The 16,208-nt window shown below is 48.6% G+C and overlaps 4 protein-coding genes across 4 annotated transcripts; 3 read left to right on the plus strand and 1 right to left on the minus strand.

Moving 5' to 3' along the window:
- Nucleotides 1-53: 53 nt before the first annotated feature.
- Nucleotides 54-1,996, plus strand: BKA67DRAFT_677858 (putative MFS transporter; the record flags this gene model as incomplete). Its single annotated transcript, XM_046108838.1, has 3 exons — nucleotides 54-310; nucleotides 373-829; nucleotides 901-1,996. The coding sequence occupies 3 exons, from the start codon at nucleotides 54-56 to the stop codon at nucleotides 1,720-1,722; spliced, it is 1,536 nt and encodes a 511-aa protein (XP_045956988.1). The 3' UTR covers nucleotides 1,723-1,996.
- A 573-nt stretch (nucleotides 1,997-2,569) lies between these two features.
- On the plus strand, nucleotides 2,570-3,052 carry BKA67DRAFT_299198 (uncharacterized protein). Its single transcript, XM_046096062.1, has one exon. It carries the CDS (start codon nucleotides 2,678-2,680, stop codon nucleotides 2,930-2,932), a length of 255 nt encoding a protein of 84 aa, XP_045956989.1. The 5' UTR covers nucleotides 2,570-2,677; the 3' UTR covers nucleotides 2,933-3,052.
- Nucleotides 3,053-5,115: 2,063 nt separating this feature from the next.
- Nucleotides 5,116-7,005, minus strand: BKA67DRAFT_567319 (WD40-repeat-containing domain protein). The gene has a single exon (XM_046102972.1). The coding sequence runs from the start codon at nucleotides 6,529-6,531 to the stop codon at nucleotides 5,308-5,310; it is 1,224 nt and encodes a 407-aa protein (XP_045956990.1). The 5' UTR covers nucleotides 6,532-7,005; the 3' UTR covers nucleotides 5,116-5,307.
- A 191-nt stretch (nucleotides 7,006-7,196) lies between these two features.
- Nucleotides 7,197-7,966, plus strand: BKA67DRAFT_536437 (uncharacterized protein; the record flags this gene model as incomplete). Its single annotated transcript, XM_046100151.1, has 2 exons — nucleotides 7,197-7,338; nucleotides 7,398-7,966. 2 exons carry the CDS (start codon nucleotides 7,197-7,199, stop codon nucleotides 7,964-7,966), a joined length of 711 nt encoding a protein of 236 aa, XP_045956991.1.
- Between the last annotated feature and the right edge of the window lie 8,242 nt (nucleotides 7,967-16,208).

Raw genomic sequence — 16,208 nt, forward strand, 5'->3', positions numbered from 1 at the left:
ATATATTGTCTTCCTATATCAGGAGAGTAACAACACATACTCAGATCTCAACCATGTCGCCTAATACTAGTACAGTCAGCGATTTAGAAGTCGGCGGACGAATCCCTCCCAGAAAAATCGAACAATCGGCTACAGATGAGTCCTGTCCACCTACCGCCGCCACGATCTCTCCATTGAACGAAACGAGCGGGGAGCCAGATCGCGATAGTGTCAATTGGAACGGTCTGGATGATACCGAGAATCCTCGCAACTGGACAGCCTTCAACAAAAATATGCAGGTGGTCATTGTGAGCCTCTTCGTACTTAACGCGTAGGGATCTGCCGCGAATTGTAATGCATGATTCTGGGTGGCTGACTGGTTTTTGTTCACAGGAACCTGGCCGCCACCATGTTTGCTCCCGGCGCGAATGAGCTTGCCCTCGAGTTTGGCATTACCAACAATACCGTCACAGCCATGACTGTCAGTCTATACGTACTCGGTTTCGCTCTAGGTCCTCTGGTCTTCGCTCCGCTCTCGGAGTTGTACGGCCGTCTCATTGTTTACCACTTCTGTAACCTAGTCTACGTTGCCTTTACATTTGGCTGCGCCTTTAGTACCAACGTCGGTATGTTCCTGGCTTTCAGGTTGATCACTGGCTGCGCTGCTTCGGGCCCAATGAGCGTAGGGGGTGGCACGGTTGCCGACCTGACCACACCTGAGCAACGAGGAAAGGCCATGGCCCTATTCACTATGGGACCCTTACTGGGACCTGTCCTTGGGCCCATTATTGGGGGCTATGTATCTGAGTACGCTGGCTGGCGGTGGACATTCCGCATCATCCTAATGCTTGTAAGCCCGGATTTATAAAAAATAAAAAAGCCCGTGTAGCAATGATTGGGCTAACAGCGGCTTTCCTATAGGCCGGAGTGATTAGCATCAGCACTCTCATCTTCGCACGCGAGACCAACGCTACCGTTCTTATCCGATGGAAGGCCAAGATTCTGTGCAAAGGGACGGGAGCCGAACAACTCATACCAATATTAAGCAAGCAAAAGGCGCCGCGTGAGATGCTTATCCGCGCCGTCGTCCGACCGTTGAAGTTACTAATCTTCTCTCCCATCGTCTTACTCGTCTCACTCTACACTGGTATTATGTTTGGCCTTATCTTCTTGCTTTTTACCACTTTCCCGTCGGTATTTAGTGGAGTTTACGGTTTCGATGCAGGGACATCGGGATTGGCTTACCTTGGTCTTGGTCTTGGCATGGCTATAGGTTTGGTTCTCTTCGGCATGCTCAGCGATAAGTTACTGGACCAAAAACGGGGCGATGCTGTTGGGAAGCCCGAAAACCGGCTCATTCTCATGAAGTGGATGAGCCCCATCGCCCCTTTGGGTTTATTCTTGTACGGCTGGAGTGCCCAGTATCAGACACACTGGATGGTGCCCATCTTGGGTACATTTATCATCGGACTGGGGTCTCTGTTCGTCGTCATCCCTGGACAGATCTACCTAGTAGACTCCTTCGGAGCGGAAGCTGCCGCCTCGGCCCTTGCAGCCAATTTACTCGTCCGTAGCCCTTTCGGCGCCTTTCTGGATCTCGCTGCCGTGCCCTTGTACGCCCGACTCGGACTAGGTTGGGGCAATAGTGTGTTGGGTTTCATCTGTCTGGCATTCTCGCCTGTACCTTGGTTGTTTTATCGTTACGGGGAGAGGCTGCGGACACGTTTTGTCGTCGAGTTGTGATATACTCACGTTAAGGTGGTTGGCCGATAACTTTTCTTTATTGTACACTATCTCCAGGAAGTCTAGGGACGTGGTTATAGCCGCTATCTCGCGAGGCCAAAAATTGCTATAATTCGCACGTACTAGCCATACAAGAACCTTGAAATTCTCCAGATATGTCGACTACATGATAGATGCCAGGCCCATGTCGCGACGAATAACCCAGCGGCAATCGTCAAGGTTGATGTCAATAACAAGCGATCCATCGTTGCGGTGGACTAAATATTCTATTAATGTGTTTCGATTGAATGTTACAGTATACTAGGAACGTGTTGTTTGAGGTTCTGGCAGGTCGACATCATTAAGGGTCCAAGTCGCGGGTAGTTGCCCCAACCATATCAGCCCAGGCAGGCAACAAACAAGGGCAATGCGGCGCAGTGTGTTACCAACTCAAGTGTGACAAATACAATTTGCATTTAAATCATTTGTCTGGAGGATCAATCTTTTTCCAAAGCTCAACTTTCCCGACAATCCCACAAGCTTGCGAGAGCATTTGCGCGGGCTTGGCTCAGCTGAAAAGAGCCTTGCCGACCCCTGACCTCGGACGCGACACACCATGGCCACAGCAAAACGATTGAGCTCTTCCTAAATTTCGGTCGGCACACAACTGGCCTCTTACTTCTGCACAAATCTGAGATACGTGCGTGACAAGCAGTATGCCTATATCCCACAGTTGCCAAATCACATCCTCTCGGGCCATCTCAAGGACTTTGGTCAATTCATGAGTCGTGGGATCCACGATCGCCACCCAGGTGCATTATCCAATCAGCCTACCTCGAGGTTACTTGTGCCGGATCAATCGATTCTTTTTTGCCATCCTCACCTGGGAGGCCAGAAAAATATCTTTGAAGAGTTGTAGGAATCTACAGGCCATCCTCCAATTACTCTTGTGGATCTCCAGCCCATTGACCGTCCTATGGCTCTCGTCCCTAGTCCCAGCATCGCCGAACAGATATCCAAGCCATCTGAGCTTTTTCCTCTGAATACCCCCAAATTCCCGACCTGGGTCCGTATGATTCCAATCCTAGGAACAAGATCAAGTTTGGGCATACAGGTGGGTGTATGTGCTCTGCGACTGAAAACCCTCGCTAACAGTTGGTGTTTCCAGGGCCAGGAGTGGAAGGACTTGCGCAAAATCTCCAACCCTGTATCCACAACTCAACATTTGTAGACCTTATTACCCCTTATGCTCGAAAAAATGGTGCCTTTCTGGAACTACCTCGATCAGTTCGTGGATTCAGGGGAACAAGTCTCTCTGGAGACTGATCTCTAATTTGACCTTCATGTTATCGTGCCGCCGTCATGAAAGTCCAGCTCGATGCACAACACCTGGAGAGTTCAGAGCAGGGTGAAGTGATTCGCTGTTCAGGGAGCTTGTCCGTACATACAATGACGCTAAAATTAATATCCCATGGTAGAGCGTCCTCTAACTACCCTTGAGAGGCATCTACCAGCCAGGCATAGTGCCAAGCTGGTAAAGCGCACGACCCTGCAAAAGTATACCGAGGTAAAGGAAGAAGCAGAGGGGAACAGATCTCAGAGCATTTTAGTACTCAGTTTTCAGGATAGCAAAGTCCTGACGCCCAATTATATCAGAAACGCCAAAAGATGTGCGCAGCTTCCTGTTCGCAGGTTACGACACGAATACCAGCATACTGCAATGGGCATTCTACGAACTGAGCCGGACCCCTCATGCGTTCAAGCCTGTGCTCGATGAACTCGACAAGGTTCTCGGGCCTGAAACTGAGCCAATTGAGATATGCACAACTCTCTCTCGCAAGGGGCGGAGATATGCAACCATAAATATACTACATCAATGCTGTCGTCAAGGAAACACTCCGCTTACACCCACCTCCTGGTACCGTTCGCATGACCGACCCTGGAACAGGCTTCAAAGTCTACGCGCCCACTGGTGAGGAGTATAATCTGGACGGGCTCATAATGGACCCGTACCAAAGTATTATCCATCAGGACCCAGCCGTTTACGAAGACACGGCGGATGACTGGGTATCAGAGCGATAGCTTAGCGAGGCGGCCAAGAGCATTTCCGCAAGTGCCTGGCGGCCAGTCGAAAGAGGCCCAAGAAGTTTCATCGGATTGGAGCTTGCGAATCCTGAGTCAGGCATCATTATTGCCGCTGTGGCTCGCAAGTATGACTTTGTTAAAATTGACCCAGGTGAAAGAGCACTCAAATAGGATGCTATTCCGGTGTTGAATGACAAAGGACAACATGTAATTAAGTCAGAGTTGTATAATGTGAGTCAAGTTTTTCGTTCCTCTATAACGCAGACTTTCAACAAAGAACGTCGGCTGACACTTTGGTTCGCAGTGTTGTTTACTCGAAGGATGACGTCCCAGCCAGTAGACGGAACGATGAGGAGGATCAAGCAAGCTGCCAAACCATGCCCCGATCTGTTAGCGGCACAACAAAGCGCATCCACAGTAAACGATATGTATAATTGTAAGGCAAAGTGAAGATGCCGATCTTCATGTTCTAGAAGTAATTAATAGTGTAGGAAACCTGTTTTCATGTGACATTTCTAGAAGTCATCTATTTTGCTCCGAATAACGTCTGTTTGCTAAAAGGATAACGATCGACGTTAGTTACCCGCTAGTAGTCAACCATGCCGATCAACTCATTAATGAATGAGAAGGCTACGTTTGGCAGACACTGACTCGATCCTGCACACTACTCAGGCACGCATGCGCTATTGGCAAAAGGTACGTGGGAAGAAAATACAACCAAAAGAGAATCCCAGAACGGGGTTTGGAATTTAGGTGTTCACGCGCGTGATCCCCACCCATTTGTGCCCTTGCGTACCCACTTGATAAGTTTTAGTACAGATTCTAATCACACCCTTGTAGGTGGTCTCGACATAGAGAAATAGGATTCGTGATCACCGCGCTGGTCACTGAAGTAGAATGAAAAGAGACCGGTATTAGCATGTCTCGGCTCAAACGAAACTTCACCTGACGCGTAAGCGGCTGAGAAATTGATCCTTGCCTTGACTCACCTGGAGATCAAACCGCTTGATATAACAGGATATACGTAGCATATGATCGACAGCAAGGATGCATAGTTGCATCTCAACTTGAGGGTTCATTGGGCATCAAGATCAGCAAGTGTGAAGATCCATGGCCAGGAGATTTAGTGTTCCAGTTTTTGATGAACACTAAATGAAGGCTTTTGTGATTTATCCCCGCCGTCAATCAAACTTATTGACAGCAAATGCTGATTAGATAGGGAAAACATGTAGGCAGCTATAGTAGCTTGGAACCTTATTTCATCCCTGCTGCTTATCAAGAACATTATCATTCACGGAGCTCGAATGATCTTATGCATCCTACGGGAAGTTGAATATCTCTTCAATGGAATTTCGGCCGAGGCGGAACTTCTGTGACTTGTTCAAGAGTCATCATGCCGGCCAGGGATTGCCAGTGCCGCACCAAGTGATAAGGCTAGATGTTTCGTATCTTATAGCCCGTATTTCGGCCATGGTACTCTTGGCTGAGAGATACTAATTCTTGAAGTACTAACCAAGCTAGCTAATTGAACGTTATTTGTTTTCCCATTAGGTTCTTGAAAACATCGTCGAGCGCCTTGCGTTTCTTTACCTTCTCCTCACTAGCTTCGTTTGATCCAAGGTCCGTGTCTTCATCGTCCAAACCTTCGAGCTGCGGTATCCAGGTTCGGATCTGCCCATCAAGATGAGAACTGAATAAAGCGCCTGCCATATTGCTGCCACCCATAGCAACGCCGCTTGATTCGCCGCCGCCTCCTGCTCCACGCCAAGCTATGGCAGTAATTCTGTTTTGTACTGTTCTCTCTGACCCATTTGACGACCGAATGCCAGCCTTTGCAGGGCCAGTGCCTCGTAATCTTGTTATAACTTGTCCTTCGTGGAGATCGAAGACCAGGATTTCCGCTTCATTCGGCCAGAACAATAGATTCTTCCTAGGATGCGTCACACCAGTCGGAGACGTGAACATACCGATGTTGCCGAGCTGTGAGTTCTTAATACTAGGACCAAAGCTGGCAAGGGTATTCGCACCAGTGGCAGCATCCCACACACGGATTCGTCGATCATGCGCGGCAGACACAATATAATTACCGTCATCGGTCCATGCAAGGCTATTCACGGGTCCAGAATGAGCCCTGGCCGAGAGCCGGGTTCGCACATGACCATCGCTTCCGAGCAATCCGTTATAGTACAACCCTAGACTATCTTCCTTATCCAGCATGCCGATTACCCCACCAGCCCGGCGGATGTCCCATATCCTGACCGTGCCATCCACACTACCAGACGCCAGGACATGCTCGTGGCGCGGAGACCAAGCTGTTGCGAGCACTGCGTGGGTGTGGCCGGCTAATGACTGAACATTGGAACCCGAGCGCAGGTCGACCAATCTTACGGCAGGATGTTGCGTTCCACAAGCGACAAGGAGATGTTCCGCAATTGGAGAAATCGCATGAGTATAGACCTTCGAGCCTAACGCAAAAGAACCAGAAACACTTGCAGTTTCTGTAGACCACAGCTTCAAAGTCTGGTCGTACGAAGTAGATAGAAATGCAGCAGCGTCAAATGGATAAAATGAGATAGAAGTAATCCCATATTTGTGGCCTTTCTCTCCACGCTTAATGCTGGCAGTAGGATTGTATGTATAGCCTCTTGATGGGTTGCCACAAGCTTCCAGATCCCATAGCTTGACCGAGGCATCTGATCCGCCAGATACAAGGCTGCGGGTGTCAGATAATAAGGATTGGGGCATCGTTCTAAAGCAGTAAACTCACGTGCGACCATCAAATCGTTCCACTGCCAGGGCATTCACGCCAGCCTGGTGAGCCCAGATACCGGGCCTTAGGGTCGAGCTTTCTGATGAGCCTGCTTCTTCTTGGTGAATGGCGGTGCCGCGCTCACCTCCATCGAAGCGAAACTGTGGCGCGGCTTGAAATAAGCTGAGCAGCTTGGTGGTCTGAAGCCTGGCAAAGACGTTGGGTCCGACATTGCCGGTTGATCGCTCAAATAGGAGCTGATTCATTCATTTGGATGCTGTCGAAGCTTTCAGTAATGCGATTTAGATGAGCGACCGTTGTTCACGTGGCTCCGGGATGTAGTTGTATGTATAATACGGAGTAGGGATCCGTACAATGAGTGGTTATGCCACAACAAGAAGTGGGTCTCATGGGACAAGCTTAAGAATTTACTGGACCAGCACAAACTTTGAGTTAGGACACTGCGATGAACCCCACATTCCTATGGTAAATCTCAACCTTAACACAATGTTTGTAGAATAGTATTGGGCGGTTCTCTTGACTGCGTTGAGCAGTGTCATATTGTCTCAATTGTTGAGCACTAAGCATGCCAGCAGTGATTTTGCATTCATTCCATATTCTTACATGTGAAGTAGGCTAGAGATCATTTGCGCTTATGGACATGGCGTCTTCAAATCCGCGGCAGAGGAGATTTCTATCCCGACCGCTATTTTCGGATGGCGACTCGACACCCCCCGAGCTCGCCGGTGGTGGGAGGCGCAAGAAGCGAAAGCGTGACGCAAACGTCTACGACGCTGTGGCTGGTAAGCTAGCCACTTTATTCCTCGAGCAACCATCTAATACAATGAAAAAAAAAATTTAGGTCGCGTTACTACGACTCATGCTCTGGAAGATGGGTCTGACTCAGAGACATTTCGTCGGCGACGCAAACGCACGACTCTTCGGGACTCGACTTTGGCGCCAGAAGAAGTATTGTTCCAACGTGCAGGTGCCCCTATCAGATACGCCGAGAAGGACATCTACAATTCGCACGAGTGGCTGCCTCATGGAGGGCGGGGTATTTTGCCAGACAATGATATGCTGAAGGCCATCCATAGCTACTCAAGTCATTTCTACTCAGCGCTTACCAGAACGAAATATCAAGGTGATGAGGAGCCTGAGGAAAGGAACATTGATGAGCGCAGTATGGATGAGACGGCTCTGCTTGCTTTCGGGGTTTTGCTTGAGGAAGCAGGACGTAACGCTTTAGGGCGGCGGGGTGACTTGGTTTTCACAGAAGGCATGGAGGCGGGGACGGAAGGGCAATCAAGCTTTGAAGAATCCCAACCGGTCCGTTTTCTTGACGTTGATCTGAAAGGGCGCATCCCGAAACGAGTAGTCGGAAAGGCAGCAGAAGAGGCGCGCAATAGGGCTTTATTTTCTGATACTTGACATGATCGTTATATCAGAATAGTTGTGTAATCCACACTCGGGGAAATACTACATCAAGGAGCTGCTATGAGTCCGGATCGAGACACAAGCCCGGACTCTTTCGCCGGTATGAATTATCCATAATGAGATCCACATACTGCATATCGTCTCAAGAGATCGATGTTGTACGTCCTGCACATCGGCCAATGGCTGCTGGGAGGGCGCATCAATTGTGACACTATGCCGCTGACCGACACGTCCGAGCTTTATCCTTCAGAGGCCGGGTCCACGCACGAAGCTATGCAGTTTATAGCAACAAAGTTGTGAAGTGCTGTCATTATTGAGCTCCAGCTAATGGGATATAGCGGATCTTCCGATTGCAGCTCTGGTAAGTCAATAACGGAAACTCAAAGGGTCTGACAAGTCGTAGCCTGTCCAGGTGGACTAGTACTATAGTAAGCTTAGCTGGTTCACGGGCTCCTTTTTCTTTCAGCCTGGCTAAAGTGTCCACCAGATTCGGCCAGAACATTTGCAAGTTTTCTTGGCCAGGTTTTTAATGATTGGAAATTGTGATAGATCAATTGTTGAGTAGTACTTTGTACGCAGTGAAGGAGGCTAATAGTTCGGAAATAAAAGTGACTCGTTACATTGAGGCTGCCCCCAACTCTTATGTGCGACGCGTGGGCGCCTCGCGCCGCCTGGACGGCCGCCGTTCGACCCATGAACCGGGTAATATCGTCTCACTTTACTGCTTGCTTTTCTTCCAGCAGAAAACCGTCATGATATGCAAGTGAATCCCGAAAGACTCAGTTGCCAAATCCAGCAGTTGGCTTCACCCAACGCTCAAGACCCCCACTATTATGTCTTGTACTTCCCCACGGTTCTGCCACGAAGATCTATCTTGGTGCTGGACACCAGATTGCCCATGTGTAAAATAATCCTTCAATTGGTTGGTACTCCATGTTTGAAGACAATTTACGGCCACCAGCTTTCGTTTTCTTCGTACTGAAGGATAACCTGCATACACGATTTTGAGATGTCATCGAATGGTGGTCCATGATGCGGTTGAAAAGCAGAGACACGACCAGTCATCCCATGACCGTGCCAACATCAAGTAAGACTTTCATAAAGGATACTTGAATATGGCAGGGGCGTATACTATGTAGATTCAATACGCAAAGTCTTGTATCAAACTGTGTAAAAATCTTAGAGCTGAGAATCCTCAAGAGCTGGGGGATAAGAAATGTGCAGGCAACCGAAGTTCAACACACGCGAGGCTAGTCCTGAAAGGGATCTATGGATCGGACCGTTACGGTTATGCTTGAAAGCCGTTACGCTACATGCACAAGTAAACTGTATTTGCTTTGTGCACAAGCAGTTCGTCTATAGCTTGGTGGGTGAGTCCGAAGCACTCAACTAAAACCGTCTCTTTCGTAAAACTACAGCAATTCCTGGATTCAATTGTCATTCTGAGAAAATAGTAATAGTTATGGGTGTAGCGTTAGATGACTTATCACGGCCGACTGGTGCTCATTATGAGTACAGGGGATTTGCGTTTAGAGTGTACTCATAGGTTAGCGCTTCTTCGGTTTTGCCAAGATAGGTTCAAACAGCAAATATCGTATGTCTAGTTATGTATATCCAATACTGCCGCCCAATCTGCGACCTTATTAACTTAGTACTTCTGCTTGCATGCACGAAAGGGAAAAAGTAATAGTCAAGAACAACCTCGGACCGATATGGCCGCCTGGAAGATCAATTGATCACCTGATTATCTGTGCACTAACTACCTTGAACCATGAGTACTGTGAGTATGGTTCCAAGGGTCCAGCCTGCCTCGTAACCTGCCGTTGGATAGTCAATGGGTACATAACTAGTTAGGAATATGTCGGTTGTGCAACAAGTTCAGTAGATCCTGTTCAACGTGCGGAGTGTTATATCAAACATGGCAAGTGCTCTGTGCTAGACGCGCGGTAAAGATGAACTTCCCTTCGTGCTCAGCTGAGAATATCTGTCTAACTTAGCAGTGGTGATTTGAGTCGCCAAAGGCAACGCATGGGACTGCAGGTGTACTTCAATGTGTCCAAGCATGTTGCCATCGCGATATTTTTACGTGGACTTTTGTTCTGGCCTAGGCCACATCCGGGAGCTGTATGAATACCAGCTTGGAGCATCTTGATGTGAGTACCTGACACTGTCATCGTTTGTAGTGAAGATCTTCAAATTTAGCGCGTCTCATGGTGATCTGAATCCCCAGAGTGAAGCGAACATGTGCCACCTTTTGCTCATATTTAAATCGGTTAGTGGCAATAACGGTCAGCAGTGCAGGTACGAGGCTACATGGCTACCAGCCACAAATCCTGATTGATCGCGAGCTCCTTCTTGCTGCAATGCAGATCATCTGCATCACCATGCTGAAAACACCTAAAAAAGCTATCTGCAGTCCTGGGTACCAAAGAAACCAGGCTCGGCGCCCTGGGTGGGCTAACGGGGCAATGAATGACTACCCAAGCAGCTTGGATCAGATTCGTAACAATGTACGGTGCTCACGGGCGGACCAAATACCCCGGACGCAGGTCGCTTAATCTTCCCAAAAAGGTTCTGATTTTGCCTTGTACAAAACTACACATAGCAAACTCAGAAGTTGACTACTTATATCATGGCGATTAGCAGTTGAATATAATAGTACCTTTGAATTTCCAGAAAGTTATTGTTCTATTATTTTATTCTGTTATTTTATTCTACGAGGCACGAAAGGAAATCATGAACGACGAGTGTCCGGTTTTTTTTCGTCCGCCCGCGGGGTTTGCTTTGCATGGTTACTTGATATCGCGCTGACTGTTAAGCATGAAGGAATGTGATAGTTCGTAAAGCGTTGGATCATGCTTAGGACGCCAAGAAGATCCTCCCTGAGGTTGTCTACCATTGGTTAAGGATAAAGCCCGCTTATGGCAGGTTAGGTCCACGTGTAGTGTTGGGTGGTTCAGTCTTGCATACTACGACAGAACGGAGCATTCTATCTCAGCCAAGCAGCACGTAGATACATGAGCTGTTGTTACCGTGGATTGGACTTGATGCATTGGCGTGGATAACTACTAGGCGTTTGACAATTGCCAGGAGGGCCGTGACAAGAACGTTTGAGAGGTGGCTTGCACAGCGGGTGGGGGAAAGCTGATGGCAGGCTCACTACTCCATAATATTGCAACACATGATGAGGCTGAAGCTTTGCCAATATCACATTTCTGTCTGTTCGGAACGTTTTCTGCCGAGGGATCGGCAATGCTCCAGTCGTTCTTGATGAATCGGCTGTATCATTGATGATGCATTTTGTCCATTGAAGAAGAAACAAGCTTGACAAAGAATCGTACATCAAGGGTCGAGGCTGCTTTTATGAGCTTTGGAGACTATCATCCTGCATATCTGGTCGCAGACAGTTGTTAAACAAACTACAGATCGAATTTCTTTGTGCTCGCTTACGCACTCTCGCCCGAGCGGACTTTGCGGCTACCCGTTATCCGTTTGCGAACCGCTAAGCGCTCACCGGTATCCTAGTACGGTACATAACTCCGACAAGATCAGGACCGGGCAAGCATCATCAGATTGCAATTGTTTGAAATCTGGTTCCAACGGCAAAACACCGTCCATTGGCGCAAGCATGCCATATCCTAGATAGCGATTGGTTATGACGGTATTGACACATGCGACTTTAAGATGTATTTATGTGGAGCGTTTTCATCTCTTTACTTCCAACTGGGTAGATCTAAGCACTCTCGGCAAGCAATTTCCCGATGGTTGAAGAATGTCTGGTTTCTATTTCAGACACCGCCTGACTTTAATTGGGATGAAACATTTAATGATCTTGTCCCAAAGTCCTGGGCCTCTGGTATGTGTCTGATTGGGCTGATACTTGTAGCCCGCCGCTGCTAGCACAAGGTTGTCGTCGACCCATGTCCAGTCCGGTGGTTGGCAGCATTTTCTAACACGAATGCAATGCGCCTCATGTACGATAAGCGATGTTCAAGTAAACATTGGTGGACGTGGTACCGGTAGGATGCCTTAGTTGGGATAACTCCGACGTCGAAAGTTTGTGGGCTCGTCGTCAACAAGAGATTCGCTAGTCGGGAACCACACCAGCAATTTCCAAGATCCCGGGTTCGTGGCGCGCCCCCTTCTCAGTTAACACCAAGATAGTAGCATTTTAGGTAGTACGGAGGAGCCACGTTGTAAGTGTTATCTAGCAACGTGAATTGCGTTGCGTATGGAGAGGGTACGAACGTAGCGCGGAGAACAGGTCGCCCAAAGTGAGAGCAGACCACGTCTACAACAAGAGTGCCAGACTTGAATTTTGCTACACACGGCTGTTCAAAATGTCTAATAAATTCTATACTAAGACTAAACAGCGACGAAGTGAGCAATGCGGTAGCCTCTTTTAAAGATGAAGACCAAGTACTGAATCTCTTTCCGTAACTACCGTACGGCGTAGCACTGGCGCTTGACCACGGTTCCACGTGGATAGGTAACTGCACCGCCTAGACTATATTTACGGCTACCCTGAACTATGAAATTCAGGGTTTCGAGAAAGAAGCTGGTAGCGGGTCTACTGGGTGATGGTCCCTGCGCAGACTTTATTGAAAAGCATGGGCATCCATCAAAATGCTCCAAACAGGGAAGGGGGGGTTTATTTGTGTTATTAACTCTGAGCGCTATCTCATATCGAAAGTGGAGAAGAATATAAAATTCCTCGTGTCCCATGTCAGAATCACGCCATGCATGAGTCGTTTGAGGAAAGCTGTAAAAGCAAAAGTATCTCGGCGGTCAAAGCTGCAATTCCTTCATCCCCCAGATTGGTATAGCCGACCGTCTTCGTCGTGCGTGTGTGTGGAGGTATAGTTAGAGGTGTCAACGCTCGTCATGTACCTCGTGTGGTGTATAATCGTCTATTTACTTTGTGGGGTTTGCAAGTTTCTTGCTTACGGATACTTCGACAAGCTCCAAAATGTATGCCTATTTCAGTATGCCGATCAATTGGAGAATTGTTTCGGCTAGTACTAAGCCGAGAATCTGTATTTGCCCGTCATTTTGGGATCTCAAATATCGATTTCAGAGAATGGTCTTGTATGTGCACTGAATCTTGGCCTCCCATGCATCTGGTTCTTTGTTGTTTCGCGATCCAGTTTTGGTTTTGATAGATCACGGTCCGTATGATGGCTCTTAACCCATGGTATGCAGCATTTTCTCCACCTTCTACGAGATCGCACGGCCTCTCCTCGAATCTGCGCGAAACCCTGCCTGCCTGCATTGATATTTTCCTTGGGAGACGGAACGATATGCAAGTCAGCGAGAACCATGCTCAGCCAACGCTGCAGTGTCCGCTATGCCGACGTTTTCCTCTTTCCTTTGTGTGCGTCATTAGCACATACTAAACAACACTATCGGTGCTTGAAAACGAACATTGGCGATCTTCGCCAACACCGTGGACATTTTGTTGGCATTGGATCGAAGACTGGAAAGCCTGACCGCAATTTGTTTCGAGGGAGCTGAATGATGCAATTGTCTACGTCAATCCTCCATTGCCAACAAGGGCGCATCGTCGCTACAAATGATCAAAAGACTTGGCAATTTTTGTGGAAACTTCACGTGGTTAGACGACTGGGCGTTTTCTCCCCATCTAAAATTCGACAGGAACGCTCGTAGCCGACCTCTTTTTCTTCATCCTTACCGCATTAGCTATCACCAGAGCTTACAAGACCGTCATCTCAGCTCTGCCTCTTGAAAATCACCGGAGCAAACCTTGGATAGTATGAAACTATCGCTCGATTTTGAAGCTAGAGGAAGATGAACGCTCAGCACGTACTGTAGTGTAGAGCCACACCCAGCAAATATACAAAATACAAGGAATTCCGTAACTGAACTGATCATTTTCGACAGCGCTAGATGAATGCTATACATAGTACCCAGCTCTGACCATTCCAAGGAGTGGTTGTCGCAACGATGAGTTATTTCCTGTAGCCAAAGCCTGACCGGAATGACCTTGTTCCAGTCAATGCGAAGCTACTTGTGGGGTTAGCTGCCAGTGGGAGGCGTATCGAAGAGGCTGGTCAGTGGAGGTGGAAGAGGTTGTATTTCAAGGCACCTGACACAAGCACGATTTCGGATCTTGACTCTTATCGAATATGACAAGACAGGGCGAACATGACCTGTGAGTAGTCATGTCAAGAATACCTGGTAAGACTGTACCCTGTATTACTGTCGAAATGAACAAGGGTTACACTCTTTTTGGAGGATAGTTGACAACAGACTTTGGCTTCGAGAAACTTTCAGGTTCCTTCTGGGCGCGGATATTGCGGCTACCAAGTCAAACATCTATTTCTTCCTAGAGCTCAACTAAGCACGCATTGGGTTGGACAAGCTACTTGTGAAGTCCCCTGTCGGATCCTGACTCAAGTCCTGTTTAGTGCCAGCTGTGAGAGATTTCGTGATGGCAAGAAGCATGTTTGGTTTTTATTTCATTTTACTGGAGTGCTGTACCGTATAAGGTTAGATAAGCTTCAGGGTCTGAGATGTACAGACTGCGATACATGTAGAGTTTGTACTGGCGGGCGCCCCTTGCACATGTTTGACATGGCTGGGGCTGCGACTGCAATTGAGACTCTCGCCTCAGTCGCGTGGGCAGCTCCAAGCTCCAACGGAAGGTCTTACCAGCGGCTGTCAACCGTTATGGGTGTAACTTGTCGGTCAAGGTTTTACCCCACTCATCTACGCTGATTGAGGGTACTCTGCAGAGCTATGTGTACCTAATACCTGCTACCCAGCTGGTCCCTCCAAGGTGACCAGGCTAGTGCAGCTTTGGGTAGCTTTCAAGCTCCGTAAGTTCTGGTCCTTGCTTGTCCTTGCTGTACGTATGTAGCCTCTAAACCACTTGCAGTGATCATGAGTCGCACACCTCCATTCAACATTGTCGCTCACTCCCGCCTCGCCCTGTATTGCTTTTGAGATACTCCAGGTGCACCTAGTGACGGTCTTTACCTCTCAAAAGGAGAACCTCGAACCTCTGCGGGCTTGATGGCTCGTCCTGGATGGCTGACGGACACACCGCTAGTGGCTGACCCCTGAATCAACGAATTTATCAGAGGCTTTTTGATCTTCAACTTGTTTTGCAGACGCATCCACTTATTCTGGAATCCATCGCTGTACTAGACTCGGACTACCGCATTCGAGAAGTCAAAAGTCTGCGAAGTACTCCCGGATATGGAGTAGTCATGTTTTGCTAATAGATCACAAAAAGACTACATAGTAAGTTACTGCAACTTAAAGACCCCATGATTGCCCCAGTCACAGCCAAACGCGCGATAAGAAAGAACCTTTCGCACCAGTAAGCGGCCCGCGCACGCGAAAGCCTCTCCACAAAGCATGCTCTCTTCGGGCCACCATTTGATTGAACGCAGTTGACCTCCTCTCATCGTGAGCGTCGCCGGTGCGTGCGCTTCAGAATCCCACCCACACGCGCGCCCGCAGACATTTGACACGCACACACACATACACACACACACACACACACACACACACACACACACGCACACGTACTCAAACTCACACCGCCAGAGACCTGACTGACGGTAGTGCCCGTTGTTTCTATCGCTCCAGCGTCAGTCAACTTCATCCATCACTGTTTCAGTTCTGGTGTTGTGGCACACAGCGGCACGTAAAGGCTCATACCTGTGTGGTGGTGTTAGTGAAGCATAATAGGGTGTGCCGTGTGCACCAAGCTGCCGGGAAGCAATCTCTGGCAATCTACAAGCAGCCCCATCCTGTCGGAGTTGGCTTGCTCGAGCTTGTCGATGCGACCCATGTCGAGGCCCAGTCCATCCCTGTTCTGTTAGCTTGATCCAGGCGAGCTGCGGTGCTCGGCAGGGCCCAGTTACCTGTACCTCGATCGGCTTTCTTTGCCAGGCCATAAACGCTTTTACACCAAACATCTAAGTTACCTGCCTCCGTACCGTACCTTACCTGTCATACCAAGTAGTTGGTCGACTAGTCAGAGTGTACACTGTCGTTGTCTCGAGCTTCGACCGCTCCCGTAACTTTACTCAACCTTTGGCTTTCGCTTTTCTCCGTACACCCCCGGCCAACTCGGATTGTCTCTGCCCAACCGCAGATCCTCTTGCCTTGGGCCTTGCATCGCACCTCGCGCCGCTTGGAGCTTCTTTCTTGCACCCAGGAACCTGGCAGTGGCACGTCGTCTTTGCGCCTCACACCATAGCAG

This window comes from Truncatella angustata (genome assembly GCF_020726525.1).
Source record: "Truncatella angustata strain MPI-SDFR-AT-0073 chromosome Unknown BKA67scaffold_5, whole genome shotgun sequence".
Classification (NCBI taxonomy): Eukaryota; Fungi; Ascomycota; class Sordariomycetes; order Amphisphaeriales; family Sporocadaceae; genus Truncatella; species Truncatella angustata.

Excerpts from the sequence above, each read along its gene's own strand:
- BKA67DRAFT_299198 (XM_046096062.1), top strand. The coding sequence starts at position 2,678 with ATGGCTCTCGTCCCTAGTCCCAGCATCGCCGAACAGATATCCAAGCCA.
- BKA67DRAFT_567319 (XM_046102972.1), bottom strand. The coding sequence starts at position 6,531 with ATGCCCCAATCCTTATTATCTGACACCCGCAGCCTTGTATCTGGCGGA.